This window comes from Mus caroli, chromosome 17 (genome assembly GCF_900094665.2).
Source record: "Mus caroli chromosome 17, CAROLI_EIJ_v1.1, whole genome shotgun sequence".
NCBI lineage: Eukaryota > Metazoa > Chordata > Mammalia > Rodentia > Muridae > Mus > Mus caroli.
Genome location: NC_034586.1, coordinates 44,436,479 through 44,457,455, shown reverse-complemented (window position 1 = coordinate 44,457,455; position 20,977 = coordinate 44,436,479). Strand labels below are relative to the sequence as shown.

Sequence of the window (20,977 nt, the reverse complement as noted above, 5' to 3'; positions counted from 1 at the left end):
TTCTTTCCAGCCCGAGAACTATTTCTTTTATGTGCTCTTTTTGCTTACTGCTAGTGTGCAATGTGATTCAGGGGCAAGTGAGATGACTCCCAGATGCAAGCGCCTGTGTGCCAGCCTGAGGGCGTGAGTTTGAGTCTTGGAACGCACACAAGGTGGAGGAGAGAACGCCACAACACCATCCTCTACTTGGCATGGTGGTCCACACCTTCAATCCCAGCGCTCAGGAGGCAGAGGCAGGTGGATCTCTGTGAGTTCCCAGTCTGAATGGTCTACAATGGGCAGCCAGGGCTATGTAGAGAGACCATAGAAAACAAAAGAAATGTTGTCTTCTACATCACATGCATGCCCTGGCATGCACCCACCCATCATAGAGACCAAGAATCAGATGGCTAAATAGTGCTGAGTTTCCTGGGGTACTCAAATGTGAGTGTGGTTGAAGTGTCCCCTACGGGTTGAAATTTAATCTCCATTACTCAAAGTGGGGATTAGGACGCTGGAAATACAACCCAAAGCTCAGAGGTAGGGCCTGGGAAGTGAGCGGAATTGGGTAAAATTATCACAGTGACTGAGTCCTTTGTAAGGCCAGAGCCTAAAGACCATGGTTTGTATACCCAAAGCCTGCATAAAAAGCCAGACATGGCGGCATGTGCTGATAATCTCAGCACTAAGTGAGCAGAGACAGGAAGATCCCCCAAGCTTGCCAGCCGAGACGAATTAATACGTGTCAGGTTCAAGAAGAGACTCTGCCTCAAAAATACACAAATAATCTGTGTGGTCGTGGCACACACCTTCTATCCCAGCACTTGGGAGAGGCAGGTGGACCTTTGAGCCAGCCTGGTCTATAGAGTGAGCAATTTCTAGGACAGCCAGGGCTGTTACCCAGAGAAACACTATCTTAAAGAACAAATAAATAAATAAACAAATAAAGCAAGCAAATAAATAAATAAATGTGTTGTAATAAAGGGCACACAGTGCTGATGTCTGGCCTACACACACACAAATGCACACACTACACACACACACACACACATACACACATGCATATATACACATACATACACACATGCACACACATATACATACACATGTGCACACACATACACATGCACACACACATGCACACTTACATACATACACTCATACATACATATATACATGCATATACTATACATATACACACATACATATACATACAAATACACACATCACATACATATGCACACATACATACACTCACACATACATATATACATGCACATATTACATACACACATACATATACACACAAACACACACATATTACATGCATACATACATACATGTATACATGCACATATTACACACATATACATATACACACATACACACATCACATGCATACACATATAGACACACAAATGCACACACATACATACACACACACATACATACTAAAAAGCCCAAGCACCACACACACATCACCCTCCTTTCAACACAAGGTCAGAAGGGTAACATCAGATGTGGTCCCTAGCTTTCAACACAAACTGTGAGTTAAAACCAAACCCTATTTCTTTATAGAATTACCGATTCTCTGGTGTTCTGTTATAATCACTCAAAAACAGACTTGTACATGGCAGTCCGGGGCAGAAATGGTGCTGCACAACTCAGAAGAGACCTGCCTTGGAAATCTGCCTTGAAAGATGACACTAGCCAAAGAAATCCAAAACAGTCTAAGACAACACCATTTGGCACACTGGCTTCATTTGAAAACGTGTGTCATCTCAGAACTCAGGAGGCAGAGGCAGAAGGATCACATACATAGTGAGACTTTGTCTCAAAAATAAGTAAAATAGGGGCTGGAGAGATGGCTCAGCAGTTAAGAGCACTGACTGCTCTTTCAGAGGTCCTGAGTTCAAATCTCAGCAACCACATAGTGGCTCACAACCATCTGTGATGGGATCTGAGGCTCTCTTCTGGTCTGAAGAGAATGACAGTGTACTCATATATATAAAATAAATAAATAAATCTTTAAAAAAAGAAAAATAAATAAATCTTTTACAAAATAATTATTTTAAAAATGTAAGTAAAACGGGGCTGGAGAGATGGCTCAGCAGCTAAAAGCACTGGCTGCTCTGGCAGAGGACCTGGGTTCAATTGCCAGCAACCACATGGTGGCTCACAGCTGTCTGTAACTCCAGTTCCAGGGTATCCACCACCCTCTGCTGGCCTCCACAGGTATTGCATGCATGTCATGTGCGCAAGTCAGGCTAAACACCTATACACATAAAAATGGGGGAAAAACGATTTTAAAAGAAAAATAAATAAGCAAATAAAATAGGGCTGGAGAAATGACTCGTTAATATCATTAAGGGTGCTTGTTGCTTTTTCAGAGAACCTGAGTTTGGTTTCCAGCACTCAGCGCAGTTAGGGCACAACTGCCTGTAATTCCAACTCCAGGGTCTCTGATGCCCTCTCCTGGCCGCATTGGGTAACTGCACTCATAAGTACACATACCCATATAGACACATATAAACACACATTACTTAAAAAATAATAAAATACTGGCCGTGAGGTTGGTTCAATGGATATTAAACAAGGAACAAGGGTGGGCCTATGTTCAATCCTACAGCCCGTGTAAAACTGTGGGATGTGATGATACAAGTTTATAATCCTAAGGCTAGAGAGACACAGAAGTTCACTGGCCAGCCAGTCTCCCTAAGAGGTGAGCTCCAGACAAAAGAAAGGTCCTGTCTGAAGGAAGGTGGACAGTATTGCTGAGTGTGACACCCAAGGTTGTTCTCTGGTCTCTGCACACATAAACACACCTACGCGGACACACACACACACACACACAAAACCTGCGAAACTACTTAAGCATGAGATGTGAAACAGCGTGGCAACAGCTGATATGGTATAGTCCCACTGGGGACTTCGCAGGCAGGCTTGGTGTCGGAGCTGTCGCCCTAGACTCCAGGGCCTAGAGAAAGGGCATGGGAACCAGTAGGGCTTTGCTTTCATCCTGGGGCCCAAGCCCCACCCCCAGAGACCGGGAGGCGGGGCTACTCTGTAAGAGCTCCCAGGTGATTCGAACCGCCAGCCAGGCGTGCCATGAGAGGGAAGAGTCCAATGGCCTCCTAGAAAGCTATGACTTCGCCAGGCGGTGGTGGCGCTCACCTTTAATCCCAGCGGATTTCTGAGTTCGAGGCCAGCCTGGTCTACAGAGTGAGTTCCAGGACAGCCAGGGCTACAGAGAAACTGTGTCTCAAAAAAAAAAAAATAAATAAATAAATAAATAAAAACAACAACAACAAAAAAAACTTTGACTGGAGAAAGCAAGGAAGCCAGGAAGGCAGAAAGCACTTTAAGGAAGGAGGGCTGAAACAAGAGCATCGGGATCGCTGCTTTCTACACACATCCTACTCTGGGACTCCCACAGTATTGTAACTCTCAACAAGGTGGAATGCCGCCCCCCCCCGCCCCCCGCGCGCTTTGCAAAACTGGCACCGCACTGGCCAGACTCCATTCTCTTCCTTATTCTCCCAGTTAAGACCAGGACCACGGTGGGGGTGGATCTCTGGGATCGGGCACTCACACTTGTCTAGCCTGTGCGAGGATCTAGATTTGATACCCCAGCTTCAGAAGGGAGAAAATATGTATATCTGTAATATATGTTAACAATACGTGTGTGTGTGTGTGTGTGTATGTGTGTGATATGAAACAATGATCCTGCCTGATCTTCTGCCTCTCTGGGCTGTCCTCCGATCTCCCCCGCTGCCAACCCTCTCTACAGCAAAGCACTTCCTGTGGGTGAGATAAGTCTCGGTCCTTCCCTATCGCTGGGACTTTATCTCTGCCCTCAGCAAGAGGATCGGTGTCTCTGGTGCAGAGTGGAAGAGGGGGGCGGGCAAGAGAGGGGAGGGAAGAGCCATGCCTAGGACAGGGGATGCAGACCAATGTCCCACGGAGAAATTCAAGGGGTAGAGACACTCCCTACCTGCCGCCATTGCCAAATCCCGTGCAGTACCTAGACAACTGAGGAGAACAAGCCCAGAATGGAAGATGGAGTTGTAGAGTGTAGCAGGGACTGTGGCCAGAGTCTGCAAAAACCCTTAGATATACAGGTATTTATTTTATAAGCATGGGTGAGTATTTTGCCTGCGTGTGTGTCTGTGCACCACATACATGCAGAAGCCAGGAGAGGGCGCTCAATTCCCTAGAACCGGAGTTAGAGATGGTTGTGAGTCACAGTATGTGCGCTGGGAATTGGGTGTGCTGGAGAGCAGGGTGCTCGCAAGACTTCCTGGAAGGTGAGGTTTTTTTTGGGGGGGGAAAGTTGTTGGTTTTGTGGTTTTAATTATTTTTTTCTGTCATACAATACATCCCAACTGCAGTTTGCCCTCACGCCAGACCCTCTCCACCTCCATCCTCACCCCTACCCACCTCCTCTCCCTGTACATCTCCCCCTCCCCCATTTCCCGTCAGAAAAAAATAGACGTCCCAGGGTGGGAGAGATGGCTCAGTGGTTACCAGCTCTGGTTGCTCTTCCACACCCACACAGCAGCTCACAACTGTCTGTAACTACACTTCCACAGGCTCCAACACCCTCACACAGACACACATGCCATACGTGCAGACAAAACAAATGCACATACAATAAAAATAAATACTTTTTTTAAAAATTAAAAAAAAAAACAGACCTCCCAGAGGTATCAACCCAACACGGCATAACAAATTATAAAAAAGACGCGGCACAAATCCTCATATCAAGGCTGGACAAAGCAACCCAGTAGGGGACAAAAGTCCCAAAGCAGGCAAAAGAGCCAGAGACACCCCCACCCCCACCCCACTGTTAGGGGTCCTACAAGAACACCAAGCTACCCAATGCAGAGGCTGTGGCTCAGCCCCAGTCAGGCTCCATGTTGCCAGTCAGGCTCTAGGAGCTTCCATCCTGTGAGCCATGTTCTCCTGACTCATCTCCTCGATCTTTCTGGAACCTACAAGCCTTCCTCACCTAGAAGATGTTATATTTTAGGGTGTTAGATACATAGGGTGGCCTGTTGGAACCCTTAGCGCTTTTTAAAGATATATTTACTTTATGCATATGAGTACATGCTGTAGCTGTCTTCAGACACACCAGAAGAGGGCACCAGATCCCATTACAGATGGTTGTGAGCCACCATGTGGTTTCTGGGAATTTAACTCAGGACCTCTGGAAGAGCAGTTCTTTTAACCACTGAGCCGTCTCTCCAACCCACCCTCAGCTTTTTAAAAACTGTATGTACATGTGTGTGTGTAACTTTGGCAGGAGGTAGGGAAGAGAACGCATACCCGTGGAAGCTGAAGGAGGGTGTCGGGCCCCTGGCGCTGGAAATACAGGTGCTTGTGAGCTGCTCAACATGGATGCCAGAGTCCAGACCTCTGGAAGAGTAGCAAGTGCCCTAACCACTGAACACTCTCTCCCAACCCACTCACTGATTTCCTTTTTAACGACAGGGTCCCATGCTTCTCACGAGGACCTCAAACTCACTCTCATAGCAGAGAATGACCTTGACCTTCGGATCCTCCTGCCTCCGCTTCTCCAGGGCTGAGGTTACAGGTGTGTGCCACCATGCCCAGCATATTTGGAACTGGGGATTAAACCCACGGCCTCCTACATGCCAGGTAAGTACTCTATCGTAGCCTTCCGCGGCTCTCTTCCTCTTGAAGCATGCGGGCTTCTGTTTCTCGTTTAGATGTACAACATGACAAGATGAAAGAGCTTCGTGAGTTGAGTGAGGGTTTGTTATTTTAGTTCTCTGTGTATTCTGGGCACCGACGCATTTGGCCCTTGCTCTAGGTTGCTCTAGGTAGGGCTAACAGAGTGCACACTTCTTAGTCATGGAAACAGAGGCAGTGCTTGCTAAACAGCTTGCCTAGGATCCCAGAGTGGTACGAAGCAGTGTTAGGACTCGGAGACAGGCAGCCTGGCCCCAGAGCCCAAAGTCCCAGTGTTCACCCAGGCCAAGTTACACTCAGTACAGTGCTAAATACATGGTGGCTGGGGTTAAATCCTGACGGAATGGAACACATGAGCCAGCTTTGATTCCAGGACTCCAACAGTCCCCAGGTCTTCTACCACCCACACCCTCCAGTTCTGAAGCCTCCTGTGTCCTGGTGCCTGGGGCAGAGACCTGTAGCAAGTCTTTACTGGAGGGGGGCCCACCGATGATTAGTGCTTAGGCAAAAGGACACTGAGCAGAGCCAACTGGAGATGGTAAGGGGACTCTGTGACCTTTGACCTGTGACCTTGTGACTTCCTCAACCAAAGCTCTCACTGCCTTTCCTCCACATCTGATGAAACAAGTCCTTATGAGGGCGTCCTGTGGCTTAAAGGGCATGTTATCCACGGCCAAAGCCACACACCCAGAAGGCTGTGGGCACCTATCTCCTTACAGGACTGAATTTCCCAGTGGTCCTATGGGCACCTGGCTCAGCAACTCAGAAAAGAGGCCAGGAGATAAGTGTAGACCCTGGGCAGCAAAAATAAGGTTCCCAAACTACCTCCCATATCCCCAGTCTCTAAAAGAAATTCTTTTTTATATACATTGTTTTTATTTTAATTTTTATTTTATGTGTGTTGGTGTTTGCCTGGATGTATGTCTGTGTACCACGTGTGTACAGTTCCGGGGAGGCCAGAAGAAAAATCTAATCCCACAGGCCTGGAGTTAGTTGTGAGCTGCCATGTGGATACCGAGGAATTGAACTGTAGTCGTCCCCCCCCCCCCAGAAGAGCAGCCACCAGCACACACACCATCTACAGGAGAACTGCTGGGAGAGAGGGCTCAGTGGAGAAGACCTCTGGCTGTTCCTCAGAGGACAAGCTCAGGTCCCAGCACCCTGACTGGCAGCTTACAACTGTCTGTAACTCCAGCTGCAGGAGATCTGACACCCCCTTCTGGACTCCATAGGCACTGCACGCCATGCACACATAAATAAAAAGTAACTTAAAACAAACAAACAAACAAACACTTCTGGCCTACACTGATGTGATTTTCTTCAGGAATTACGGATGTGGATCTTGCAATCAGTTGGTCCTGGCTTAGAACCTCAGCCCTCCTCTTCCAGGCTGTGGTGGTTCCCAACAATTTACTTAACTTCTTTGACTCAGCATAACGAACAATAATCCCTACCTAGCTTGATGCAAAGAGACACATTCTATGCTGGCAGCTGGGGTTTGCAGCTCGGTTTTATTACAGTCCTGCTCTGGTAGAATTAATATTCTAATGAATACACTGCTGTGTTCTTGTGACTCTATCAGAGCCATCCATCTACACAAGTCACCCACAAAGAAGCCACAGAGAAGACTTGATTCCACAAACTCTACCATGCCCTCACTCACCAGGTACTTGGCCTTCTCTGCCCTTAATCTTCACAGCTGCCTAACAGGTGGCTTCACAGCACATGTGTAGAGGCTGGCTGCATCCCGAGACAGGGATACTTCTGGAAGCGCTGAGAATCTGAGCTTCCCCACCCCCACCTCCCTACTAGAGGAGGCCAACTCAATTCCCACTGTCATTGCTATGACAGCCCCATGCTGGGCCCCAAGTGTCCCCTGCCCTCCATCCCTAGGACAAAGGCTCAACCTGGCTCTCATGCCAGCTGTGGTTGGGGAAACCCCTGCTGCCTGCAAAAACCAACTTGACTTTGAAAAGGAAGAGACAGAAGCCAGGGGGGAGGGGTGGCTGGGCCACTCCCTGTGGGGGCAGGTGCTAAGTAACTCTATAAACCCTGGCTAACGAAGCAATTACAGCCATAAACAGAGCCCAGGAGGGATCAGGGCCAGAAGCCAGACCCTCAAAGGGCAGCCAGGCAAGGGGTGGGTCCCCCTCCCACTTACTTCCCAGCATCCAGGAAATGGGGTGGGGGCGGGGGGCGGCTCACTGCTGATGGGATGGGCGGGCACTGGACACCCCAGCGGTACTTGAATGAACTCTCTTGCCTTCTCTGGCCCACTCCCTACCCACCTCTGACTGAGTCACCAGGCCATCAGCCCTAAAATGCACAGTTGGCTCTCTGTGGATTCAATGTTCATCTCAGTTGTCCCTTGTCTCATTCCATGGGGCCTGAAACCAAGCGATTTGGGTCTCTATTTAGCTCCACCTCCTAGGCGGCCAGAGACTTAGCACTCAGCTGTACCAGGCCCGGTAAAGTGTAAGCCATAGCGGCTCCTCTCACAGAGGAGAACCCTCAAATAGACCTGCACTTCATCACACCCTCTGCGTCGCAGCTCTCTCGTAACTAGGAGGCGAGCTGAAAGACGGGAACCAAATGAGCGGAGAGAAACTGAGGCACAGTAAAGGCTGCAGAGTCAGCTGCCCTTCCCGTCTACTGCCTCTCCTGGCTGGCGGATAACTATGGCTGGCTCATTTTCTCCAGACTGGGAGCTGCCCGAACGCAGAGCCTGGGGGATGGCGACTGGCTCCAGCGGGGCACCGGGCAGCTCGGGAGGGAGCGGGCCATCGAGCCAGGCCTCCGCGTTCGGATCTGCCAGCATCTGCACCTGGCCGCCGTAGAGGAAACTGGAGACCGTCCCCACCTCACCCCCCAACAGCCCGAGTGCCTAGTCTGGGCCAGTGGAATCCCGGCCAGGGTGGGTGTAGGGGCCTCAGGCCACGTCCCAGAGGTTCCCCATCTCTGCTTCATCAAGCAGCCCCTCACTCCGGGTGCGGGCAAGTGGAGCCCACACTTCCCCCAGCGAACTGAGCGCTCAAGTTTAGTCCTGCAATTGTCACACTGATAGGTCTCCTGCAAGACAGGCGAGAACTGACGCAGGTTGGGGAAGGACGTCGCGGTGAGGGGCAGGCTCAGAATGGAGGGCGGGGGCCGGGGTAGCGCTGGCGCAGACCAGCCCCACCCGGGCGGGCGCCCTCCCTTCCTCCCCAGGGCGCGGGGCTGGGGCGCGCCAGGCGACTGCGGCGCGAACCTGCTCGCGCAGCCCCGAGCAGCTCCGGGCAGCGGTGCGTGAAGCCAGAACCCAGAGCACAGCGGGGGCCGAGGGCGGGGACCCAGGTGGCATCCGCCAGCTCCCTTCCAGGAGGCGCTGGGCGGAAGAGGCGACGGGGTCCGGAGTTGGGGGTGGGGAGACGAAGGCGTTGACCTGGAGGGGCGGGCTAGCCTGGAGTTGGGCAGTGCGAGTGTGGGGGTAGACAGGGAAAAGGGGGCGTATTTTCCGGAATTGAGGACCAAGAGGGTGGCTCAGGGAGGAGGGCAGACGACTGGGAGCTCGAGGAAGCAGAAAGCAAGGTGCACAGAGGGTGCGACCCGAGTTGGGGTACCCTAGGGTGGTGGGATAGTGCAAGAGGAGAAGTTTGCCAGGGGCATCAGGGGCTGAAACCAGAGGGGTCTTCTGCAAGAGGTCCAGGAGAGAGAAAGGCAAACGAGGGAGGGAGAGAGGCAGTGATGGGACGTCCACACTACCCCGGACACAGGCAGCCCAGCCCACGGGGCGTGGCGCCTCTCCGGCCCTCCCACTCCGCGCGACCATCCAGGCTGGGCCAGGCCCCGCCGGCCTTGGTGCCTGCACACCTCCCCGGGCCTCGGACTCCCTCCCCCGAGCCCCCCCGCCCCCGTTCTATCGGAGGAGGGAGAGCGAGCTCAGGGCCCGGGAGTCCCTCAAAACTTCTTGCAAGTTCACTCCTGCACCTCCCGCCCCAGCTCCGCTCAGCTTCCCCGGGCCAGGAAGGCCCGTGCCCGCCCCGGCCACTCCCGCCCCGGTTACATAAGGTCGCGGGGAGGCGTCCCCCGGCCCGGCCCGAAGGGAGGGGCCCGAGGGGCTCCCCGGCTGGCGAGCTGCATCGCTCGGGCCACGCGCCGGGTACCCAGGGCTGCACCGGCTGCGGGTGGGTGGCGGCGCAGTGCACCCTGTCCTGCTTCAGTCTGTACCCCCACCTACCCCCCCACCTGTCTCAGACACCCACAGGATGGGAAGTGCGGCGCCGGCATTCCCCGGTCCCCCTGCACCCCTTGCCCCCTAGTCCCGCTCACCTCGCTCTGAAGGTCAATCTGTCCGCCGCCGGCGCCCTGAGGTTCCGGCAACTTGTCCCAAGTTCGGGTGCCCAGCCCCCGAGCTTCGCCCGCCGCCCGCTGTCGGGCTCCTCGGGCTACGCGCCACCAGCCAGACCCGCCCCGTCCGCCCTTCCCGCCGCTGTCGGCGCCGTCTCCGTTCTCTGCGTCCCGCCCGCAGCTGCCGCCTCCGCTGTCACCTAGCCCCGCGCCCGGCGCTTGGGCTCCGGCTGTCACTCCGCGCCCACTTCCCGCTGCGCCCGGCAGAGGGCAGCACCCGCCCCTCCTGCGGACCGCCCCCCATAGGCCTACCGCGACGCCCGCTGGGAAATGTAGTCCCCGTCGCAGCCGCGAAGGGCTCGCCGGGATTTGCAGTTCCATTCCACTGGCCGCTGTTTCCCTAGGAGTCAACTTTTGACTTTAAACGTTTGTCTTTTTTCCCTTTTCAGATTTTCTCTATTTTTTCTATCAATGATGTCCCGTGATATGACTTTCTATATTATTACATCTTGTAAAAGGACCAATAGCAAGCTGCTTTTCCAGAAAGAGTGAGAAAAGTATAGGATCCCACCCCCATAATTGCCAGCAGCAACCTGAGAAGTTATCCTATCCCTTAGCAACTTCCACTTGGGAGAGTTTTGATTTCTTTGTTAAATAACAATAACAATATTATTGTTGTTGTTCTATTAATTATTATTATAATTTCAGGACAAGCCAGTATGAAGCAGAGCTGTAGTTTATTAAATATATATTTATGTAAGTATACATATACACATACACATACACGTACATATACATATATATAGTTCTTTAACACAGGGTTTCTTTGTGTAGCCTTGGCTGTCCTACAACTAGATTTGTAGACAGTCTGGCCTTTAACTCACAGAGATCCACCTGTCCCTCAAGTGCTGAGATTAAAAGTGTGTACTGTGTACCACTACTGCCTGGTTTAAATATATATATATATATATATATATATATTTAAATGTAGATTTAAAACAACGGGATTAAGAGAAAGTTGACAGAGAAACTGGGCAAGGGCTCCTCCTTGTCTTTTACCAGAGCCATACTTTTGTTTTGGTGAGTTCTGTAGTTATCTTCAAAGGACTGCTGAGAAATTTAGATAAGATCACAGGATGTTTCCTGGGGTGTAGCTGATACTGTTGTAATTGATTAGGTAAAAGGTTATAAAGGAAGGTAGGATATCTTAACTGTAATCAAAACAGTTCTCTTTGTGAGATTTCCAGGCAATGTCTGGGAGAACACTGAAACCACACTCCAGGGTTCACGTGCTTGGCCTTAAAACCTGGTTTATTGTTATTTCTACCATTGTTTTGTTTCATGGAGACAGACTCACCCAATAACCCTAGGTGGCCTAGAATTCATTAGTTGATTTTACTGCCCTCAATCTAACGGAGCTCTGCCTGCCTCTGCTTTCCGAGAAGGCTGGAGTTGGAGGTGTGTGTCGCTGCTCCTGACTAGTTTTGTTATTCAGACACTCCTGATGGGATGCCCCCTGCAAGTTTGCCTGCTTGGTGGGAAGCGGCCACTGTGCTCGGAGCTGGGATTCTTGGTGTGGGATGTAAAACCCCTTGGATGCTCAAGGGCCCACAGTTTTCACGATCTATCCTGTCTCAGTTTGGAATGTGGTACGTGACCTGGATCTTGCCCTTTTGTCCCTGCCCTTAAGTGTGAGAGAAGTTGGACCGGCGTCAGCACCTACATTGTACTGCTCAGAATTCCTCAGTCTTCTGCCATGCCTGTCCCTCCTGCTCGAAGCTCCCGGCACTAGGATATCGCTTAGCTTGTGGTTCCTCCTTTTTCTTCATCTCTTCTCCCACCACCTTCTTTTCTCCCTGCCTCCTGCCCTTTTCTTCCTCTCCTCTCTCCTCTCTCTCCTCTTTCTTTTCTTCCTCTTCTCCCTCTTCTTCTCTTGCTCCTCCCCCCCATCATGTAACCCCAAGTTTCTGGGGCTTTCTAAGACACTCCTAAGAATGAAATCTAGAGCGACACACCTCTCACTGAGCTGGTTAGAGAAAGCATAGGAAAGAGCTGGCCCTGCGGTCCACAGCCGAGGGACGGCCCTCCTTCCAACACGTCCTGCGACTTACTCAGTGTCATCCTAGAAATAGCATCTTGCTTCCTCAAGGACCACAACTGTTAGAAAGAAACATGCATACAGCATCCTTCAGGAAACTCTAGTCAAAACTGGTTCAAAGTTGAGGAGACCAACTCCTCGCTCTGTGTCACCATCGCCTCCATACACTGCTGGAAGGCATTCCTGTGGCCTTGAGGCCAGTGGGAATGTTTGGGGATGTGATTCAACATAGTATTTTCCCTTTGCCTGGCAGGCACAAACCCCTCCCTCAATGCCTGTTTTTTTGTTTTTGTTTTTGTCTTTTTGTTTTTTGGGGTTTTTTGGGGGGGGGCAGTTTGAGACAGGGTTTCTCTGTGTAGCCCTGGCTGTCCTGGAACTCACTTTGTAGACCAGGCTGACCTCGAACTCAGAAATCCGCCTGCCTCTGCCCCCCGAGTGCTGGGATTAAAGGCATGCGCCACTACACCCGGCACTTCAATGCCTGTTTTATCTCGTCAGAGGGAATCTGTGAATAGATTCCAAGCACAGAAGGGTACGGGCCTATCTCTAAGCCTGGCTTCCAACTCCATTTCACTTGGCATCTGAGTGACCCACAGGGAAACCTTGTGGCCACTAAGGTCAATCAAAGTGGAACTTGCCCTGTCTCCCACTCTGACAGTTCCCTGAGACCCAAGGAATCTGACAAGGCACAGCTTTGCCCAGCTCCCCCAATACCCACCCCCTACACACAAATGACTCAACAGGCTGGTCAATATGGAGGACTATTTATTATTAGGGAATGTCTAGGGTTCCAGAAAAGGAAAGCTGGATGCAGAGAGGCGGGACAGATGGGACAGGCTGAGGGGAAGAAGGAAGGGCACGGGGGGGGGGGGGGGGGGGGGGGGGGAGGATGTCTAGATGACAAGTCTAGACAGAAGGGGCAAGGCCCACCCTGTTATTGCCCATGTCAAAGACAGCATAGTAAGACCTGAGGAAGACATCCCCAAGGATCCAGAGGGGCTGGCCACTCTCAGCGTTCAGGGAGAGGCTCTCCAGACCCACCATGCAGGAGCCTTCCTCCTGTTCAACAGAAAGACATTCACGCATTTGTTTACTTGTGGACTGAACTTCACCCCCTTGAGTAACGCAGTCAAAGAGCTCATTGGACAGTTGAGCCTCCTTAACCAGCACTGCTGAGCAATGGTTCTAAGGGGGGGGGGAAGGTTCCTTCCTCCACAGCAACCCTCCCACTCACCCCACTCCCATCCCTCTCCACCACCACCACCACCACCACCACCACCACCACCACCCCCCCCCGCTCCGGGCCTGCAGCAGGTCAGCCTGGTAATCGAGCTTTGAAGACAGAACAACTTCGGTTCAAACCTTAGCATCACTTTTCCAGACCCACACCAAATCCTGGAAGCTCTGCCCAGAGGAGCGAGAACTTACCTGGATGATGTAGGAAGAGGGTGACAGGGGAAACTGGACACCATTGAGGACAAAAGTGAGGGTAGGCAGGCTACTGACGCTGTCGCAGCTCACAAAATACTGCAGAGAGGAACATCTCCCTTAGAAGAGTGCCTGTCACACCCGCCATAGGCCTGCGTCTACCGTCTGCTTTGGACTGGAGGGCACAGTGTCAAGGGGAACCTGACTTACAAACTCTCAGCACTCAGCAGGGTTGGCACAGATGTCGGGAGGGATTTGAGGAGACCTCAGAAACCCACTAAGCTCTCTGGGAGATTGAATTGCTGCCCACCCCCCCTGGCTAGTACCCTTTAACATACGGATCTATAGACCATGTGGCCTGTCAGTGACCGCCCAGAATCTGTGAGAATGGGCTCAGGGGTAGGCAAACTCTCCGCTGGGTTTAGGACAGAGAGGAGTGGGAGAGCATATGAAGATGAGGGAGAGTGTAGACTATAGAGCTGTCCCTTGTCACTCCTCTGTGTGGCCCCCGTCTTCTAATTACTTTCCTCCAATCTTAAAGTCCAGACAGTGTTCAATCCATATTTCAAGGTGACTTTGGCTCAGAAGAAATTCTTGCTTTGCTATACTACCAGGGCCACTCCCGCCAGTTCCTTCAATAGCTAAAAGCCTGGAGGCCAAGGATTTGGCTATTTTTGTGTATCCAAAGATATATGCGCTCATGCACACATACACACACACACACACACACACACACACACACAGGATGGCCTTCCCAGACTTACCTGTCCATACTCTCCTTCCTGGGCTCCTATGGTCTGCAGAAGTTCACTCAGGTACTGGGCAGGCATGACAAGCAGAGAGGTGCCTGTGTCTACAATGCCTTGGCAGCCAGAGGAGGAGCACCAGCCAGAGGCCTGGTTGCCAATAAGGAAGCTGAATGGTGAGAAGATAGCAGCCTCAGTTCCCCACCTGATCAGGGCGGTCAGAGGGGCTTCCCACCACAGAGGCACGGGTGGCTGCATACAGAGGCCACGTGGTTCTTAAGGGAAGTAAGGGGACCCTAGAGTCTATTCAAGGCCATCTCAAATTCTCAAGGAAGGCTCTAGACAGCACTGAAAGTCAGAGAGCCACTGGCTGTCGCAAGGACGGTGAAACAGTCAGCTGCTAACCTGTAGCGTTGCATTACCGGGGGCCCTCCCTGGTGTCTGAGATCCCTGTGTGGCCATACCCTCTCTTCTCCCGAGTTAGCTGGGCTGCCAGACTGCTGCATAGGTGGCTGTGACTTTGGAGGAGGTCTCCCACCCACCCTCTACCAGCGGTGCCAGGATGGGTGGGTGGATGGCTTAGAATGTCTGAGGTACCAGGTGACGACGCTCCCTGAGGCCTGACCAGACTCACTCGTCAATGGTGATCTGCCAGTAAAGCTCCTGGGTGACGGGAATCCAGGTGAGCTCGCCAGTGTACAGGTTCTCATCCACACCACCGAACACAATCTGTCCGCCGTTAGACCCCTGCTGGCTACAGAGGACCAAAGGAAGAAGAGTCCGGGTGAACAGCCAATTCCCATGGTCGGTTAGCCATTTTCAGAGGAAAACACCTTCTCCCCTCATTTTGCAACAGAGGCTTCCTGAAGACAGACTCTGTGTATCTCTCAGACTGGGGCTTCCTGAGGACAGTCTGTGTTTCCTTTAGACTGGAGCCCCCTGAAGATGAGATGTTTCCCTCAGATGGGCTCCCTGTCTGGGTCTCTCAGAATCCTCAGTGCTTCAGACTCTGGGGTGAAGTTGTCCTTCAGAGTTCCAGTCCCCCTGGAAGAGGCAGCTACTTTGTGACCCCAGCAGCTACTGTGCAGTCTTCTGCCTTTGACGTCATGCCTAGATAGAGCCCATCTGTTACCAGGAACCCATGCAAGGCCACTCGCTTTTCTACTGGGATAGACAGGTGGGGCTTGGGCAGAGGAAGAGGCAAGACTGTTCTTCCAGTGGCCTCCCGGCTAAAGGTAGAGAGCAGGGATGGATAGAACTCCCAAAGGTGATGTGTAATGATTAGAAACAGGCAAGAAGTAAGTCCACAGACTTGATGACAAAGTCAGATTCAGGCCCTTAAACCACGGTGAGCGTATGGATACTCTAGATGGTAGCTAACTTGGAAGAAAAGAAAGAAAGAAAGAAAGAAAGAAAGAAAGAAAGAAAGAAAGAAAGAAAGAAAGAAAGAAAGAAAGAAAGAAAGAAAAGTGAAGCCCAGCTGGCGCCTGCTCACGTCTGCTGGAAGGATAACACCAGGTTAGATGTCAATCCTAGGCCTCGCCCCAAAGACTCCAGGACTGGTTGGAACAACAGATCAAAGGAGATGAAGCAAGATTACTACACAAAAGAAATACGGAATGGAAAGTCTCCGCAGCCCGAGTGGGACCTCCGTGGGGCAGGCACTGGAGGTGGACCCAGGAAGTGTTAGAGAGAAAGACAGAGCCCCGATTTGAGCCGGAGGGGGGGTGGCTGGGGGAGTAGGAGGGGGTAAGGAGGGAAGGGGGGGAGTGATAAGGGGAGCTTGTCACATCCAGGAAAGACAAGGAACAATTGTATGGGCTGGCAGGATGGCTCAGCAAGTGAAGGTGCTTGCAGCCAAGCCTGACTAGCTGAGCTCCATCTTTGGGATCCACACAATAAAAGGGGAGAACCGACTCCTTCCTGCCAGTTAGTTGTCCTTTGACCTCTACATGCTCACTGTGAAGTGCGTCCCAACCCCTGCTCTAATACAAATAAATAAATGTTGAAAAAAAATAGGAGTGGACAGGAAACATACGGGGTGGAGAGCGCAAAATTCAGTCTTTGGAGAGGAATGTTCGGACAGGCATGGCTGAAGCCGCCAACCCTCAAACTAGTGAACCTCAGTTGAGTAGCAGACCTGAGAGCTTGCTAAGTGGTTGCTTACCTGCCAAGGTAGACACCGAAGAGGGGCTGGGACAGAGCGCCCTCCCCCAACATGCCCTGCAAGGCGGTAGTGGCGCCCCCAGAAGACAGGCCGGGGTAGGCCAGGCCCATGATCCCGTCAAATTGTGCGTAGACAAAATTGGTGCCAGGCTCATTCTCACTCAGGCCGAACTCCTGGTTGGGGACCTGGATGCTTTGGACCTGGGGATGGAGGTTAAAACACAGGACAGTGACTACCCAGACTGGAGACCCTCTCCCCACTCAAGTCCCCACCCCACCTTGATGAGTCTGGCAGGAGACATATTCTCTTTCAAGGATCAGCACTTATGGTGTTGTCCCTGCCCCTGCCCTGCCCCTCTCAACTCAGCAGAGTTTATGTTCCTGAAGGAAAATGGCTACAACCGAAGGGTTCTTCATGGCTTCTCTGACACGTAATGAGGGTCAGTGGGTGAATGGACGAGGTCTTGCTGTGTTGACACCCGTCCTAAGAATAGCGTTTCATCTCATCTCAGGGGCTTCGCCCAAGGCCCTCATCTTCCTTCCATGCCCCACCCAGGAGTAGGGAATTTGACTCACTCTCAGAGTGTCATAGCCGAAGAAGCCGGTAAGGCTGCCGGTGCCGTACTGCAGGGAGAAGGTCTGCCCTTGAGTGTAGTAGGTGGAGGACTTGCTGGGGTTGTAGCGGGTGTGTGTGGCTGCAAGGGGAGGCAGGACATAGAGGACAGGCTAGTGAGTGGAGCACTTCGTGCCCTCAAGCCCAGGGTGTGCCAGCCCTCCCCAGTCTGTGCTTAAATTCCAACAGGGTTTAGCATCCTCTACTCCGCTTAGGAGTGAGTGGGCCTCCAAGCATGCCTTCTTCCCATGGCCCCCACCCCTTCAAGAAACTGCCTATACCAAGACCCTGAGTAGCATGAGATACAACCAAAGAGAGACTCCTTGGACCAGAGATAATAGGATCCCAAGGCTCTTCCACGGACCAAAATAGGATTATAAAGGTAAAGTCCATCTGCCTGCCCACACTACTGCCGGACAAGACCACACCCAGTATTGCTCCAACCTATCCTTTAGACACACTTCATGGGAGCATGGTGAGTGGAGAGGTCAGGTGGGGTGAACAGATGGTGGGGTGAACAGATGGTAGGAATGACTGTTGGAAACAGAGTAGCCGATTGCCCAGGAGAAAAAGGGGTGTCATTGTCCAGCGATCAGGATGAGTAAGGTGAGCTGGCACAGGTGAAGGTATAGATTGCTTAGCAGGAAAGGCAATGGAGCCCCAGCTGCAGGGCCAGCCTCTTTGTGTGGTTTGGATATGTCATGTGACTACAGACCACCACCCTCCTCTCCAGGAGTGGACTTGCTCCCAGCATTCTTAGGGAGGTGTCTGTCCCCCTTGCTGCCCATCCAGCACTCACTGCAGGCCTCGCTCTGGCAGTAGACAGAAGACACCCACAGGTTGGAGGAGCCAGTGTCGAAAAGGACCAGGAAGTTCTGGGGTGGAGTCCCGATGCTGATCTCACCATAGTAGGAAGCCTGGTGGGGGAGGGGATGTCACAGGATAAACTGCTTAGCTCTGAGGGATCTAAGGGCTCAGCAACTCCAAAAGCAAGCAGAGAAGGACCCAGCCGCTGCCCTCTAGACCGCACCAAACCACTGGCCCAAGTCTTCCCTCGAAACCTGCCTCAAACCACAATGGATGCTCAGTCTGTGTGTGCCCCGGACAGCCACAAGGCTCTCTGTGGGCTCAGCTGCAAGGACGGAAAGCAAACCCCCCACCCCCACTCAGGCTCGCCAACAGTTGCCCATAGCAGGTTGGGAGAAGGATGTGTGCAACCCAGGGCAGGAAGGCAGGCAGCAGGGACAGAGACCCTGGGTTGGGAGAAGGGTGTTAAGACTTACATCCATATAGGCCATGGGCTCATAGAGTACACTGTAGTCACCAAACTTGTCAAAGTGGTATTTCTGGCCAGGGTCATACTTATGGTTCTTCAGAAAGTCTTTGAGGACACCCTGTTCCTTCATGGTCTCCCGGATACTCTTCATTTTCTTCAGGGGGACCCTGTGGAAGGCGGTGGGTGTGTCAGGCCCGGGCCCTGCCTTCTTCTTTCTTCCCTTTCTCCTTCCATACCTCTCTCTGTGTGTCTCCTAGCTCTGCCCGTGTGTCTCAGTCTCTCTGCCAGTCTGCCCCCAAGCACGCCCACTGAATCTCCACCTCTCGCTTTCCATTCTTCCTAGCTTTTCTTCCCCTTCGTCTTTTTCTTTCTACTTCTTCCCTCCCTCAAACTCCTCCTTAATGTTTGCTCCAAGATTTGGAAGTTAACCAACTTCAACTTCATCCATCCTCACCCCACATAAAAGGCCTGCTGCCCAGGGCTCCTGTTCTTTGTTTTTTTTTCAAGACAGGGTTTCTCTGTATAGCCCTGGCTGTCCTGGAACTCACTTTTTAGACCAGGCTGGCCTCGAACTCAGAAATCTGCCTGCCTCTGCCTCCCAAGTGCTGGGATTAAAGGCATGCACCACCACCGCCCAGGTCAAGGGCCCCTGTTCTACTACAGCCTGTAATTCTCCCCAGGAACAGGAAGGTGGCTTGGACAATTGTCCTTGCTAGAATCAGTGTGTTTATGTTTTTGAGACTAGGTCTCACATGTGTCAGGCTGGCCTCGAACTTGATATGAGTCAAAGAGCGGCCTCTGACTTCTGATCCTCCTTCTTCTGCCACCACACCCAGTTTCTAGAGTGATGAGGGTCAAAGCCAGAGCATCTTACATGCTAGGCAAGTATCCCACCAACTGAGCCACATCCCAGTCCATGGTGCTACACTTTTTTAAAGGTGCCAGAGAAAGCAGGCTCACCCCAAAGTGTCCTTTCCTCTGGCACTGAGTACCAACCAACCGATGGGACAGAGTGTGGAAGAAGGGGAATCGTGCTGATCCCCCCCTACTTATTGATAACTTTACAACCCAGGGACATCACTGTGCCTTGTGGAACAGTCCACAGGGAAGTGGCTTGGGAACTCCAGAGTTAGAGCTTAAGGGTCATGGCTTCTGCCAATGGCACCATGAGCATGATCCAAGTGGGCTGCCGATGCCCAAGGGTCTCTGCAGAGCCACCCGCTTGCACTGCAACCTAGAATTCCCTTTTCTTGTATTCTTTTTTTCCATTGTAACTCCTCATTCTCGTAGGACTCCAGGGATTCCAGGGTTTCTCTGCTTACAGCTCCACGGGAGGGCACACCATTCGCCTGTACTGCAGTTGCACAATGCTAGCTTGTTGGCCTTTCACCCAAGAAACTACCAGGTAGCAGGCCTGGCAAGATGGCTTAACAGGGAAAGGGGCTTGCTGCCAAGCCTGAAGACTTGAGTGTAGCTCCTAGTACCATAGGGTAGAAGGAGGCCCTGACGCCTTGGATCTGTCCTCTGACCTCCACAAATATTCAGTGGCACAGGCACACTTACCTCATCATCCCCCCCCCAACACACACACACAAATTTTAAAGAAAAAGCTTTTTAAAAATTATGAACTATCAAAATCTACAGATGCTCAAATCCATGAGTATTACTTATAACCTGTGTAATCCTCCCCACTTCTTTACAGAATCTTTGGATCACTATTAATACATATGAAGGGGCTGAAGGCATGGCTCCGTGGTTTAAGAGCACAGTTTGCTTTCCCAGAAGAGCAGGGTTCGAGTCTCAGCACCCACAACCTGTTGTAATGCCTGTCCCAGGGGATCTGACACCTTCATAGGCACCAGACTCCAGGTTCCCGCCTGAGGGTCTCTGAGCCTAGAGCCATTCTCTAGTCTCACCTGATCAAAGCTGCCTCCAGGAGTGGGAGGCAGAGCAAGGCGACCACCATCCACTTCATGATGCCGGTTTGCAGCTGGTCTCACTGGAAGAAATCACTTCGAGCTCGACCGTTGCAGTGGAGTGAAGAGCTGAGCGGGACTCCTTCCTTTTATACACCCAGGAGCTAGCCCAGCCCCTGACTCCCAGCCTGGGCAAGCATGCTGCCCCCCTGCCCCGCCCCAAGCCAAGATGTCCCTTGGACTTCAAGTATCAATAGTTTCTGTGTGTTTTTCCTTCTGGAGCAGGACCAGGACATTTTTCATCTTATTGACTTTCTTACTTCAAGCAGGGAAGGCCAGGAGGTAGCTGCGATACGAGGGAACAAAGCAGCCGCACAGTGGAGTGGCAAAGATTACACCTCTGGGAATCAGAGGCGCCATAGAGGTGTTTGAGGTGAGGGCTTGAAGAAGGGGCCTAGGACCTGACGTTTGGTCCCTCAAGCTTGGCTTTAGTGATATTTGGAAGCAAATAGTTCTTTGTTTCTGGGCATGATCCTGTTCACTGTAGGATGCTACCCATAACCCCATCTTCCCACTAAATGCTAATAGCAGCCCCTACTTGCCCCCCTCCCCAACCCTAGGCTGTAGCCACCAAAATGACTCCAGGCATTTTTGGTTTCCCCTTGGAGACAAGCTCTTGAGGAACCGCCTAGTCCACCAGCAGGCAACATACTT

General features: G+C 51.8%; 2 protein-coding genes across 2 annotated transcripts in view; both read right to left on the bottom strand.

The window, feature by feature from the left end:
• The window catches only part of Tfeb (transcription factor EB), a 55,221-nt gene extending 44,939 nt beyond the window's left edge, over positions 1–10,282 (bottom strand). The window contains exon 1 of the mRNA XM_021185993.1: positions 10,003–10,282. The gene's annotated coding sequence lies outside the window, so the exon portion shown is untranslated. The remainder of the gene's footprint in view (positions 1–10,002) is intronic.
• A 2,584-nt stretch (positions 10,283–12,866) lies between these two features.
• Positions 12,867–20,386, bottom strand: Pgc (progastricsin). The gene is made up of 9 exons (XM_021149741.1): positions 20,264–20,386; positions 18,355–18,514; positions 17,871–17,988; positions 17,035–17,153; positions 16,460–16,659; positions 14,927–15,046; positions 14,311–14,461; positions 13,547–13,645; positions 12,867–13,177 (listed from the first exon to the last, which is right to left on the bottom strand). The coding sequence occupies exons 1-9, from the start codon at positions 20,320–20,322 to the stop codon at positions 13,025–13,027; spliced, it is 1,179 nt and encodes a 392-aa protein (XP_021005400.1). The 5' UTR covers positions 20,323–20,386; the 3' UTR covers positions 12,867–13,024.
• Positions 20,387–20,977: the final 591 nt, after the last annotated feature.

Excerpts from the sequence above, each read along its gene's own strand:
- Pgc (XM_021149741.1), bottom strand. The coding sequence starts at position 20,322 with ATGAAGTGGATGGTGGTCGCCTTGCTCTGCCTCCCACTCCTGGAGGCA. Across the intron at positions 17,989-18,354 it reads AGCCCATGGCCTATATGGAT|GCTTCCTACTATGGTGAGAT; the intron begins GTAAGTCTTAAC and ends CTCCCCCACCAG. Across the intron at positions 16,660-17,034 it reads TCGGCTATGACACTCTGAGA|GTCCAAAGCATCCAGGTCCC; the intron begins GTGAGTCAAATT and ends CTCCATCCCCAG.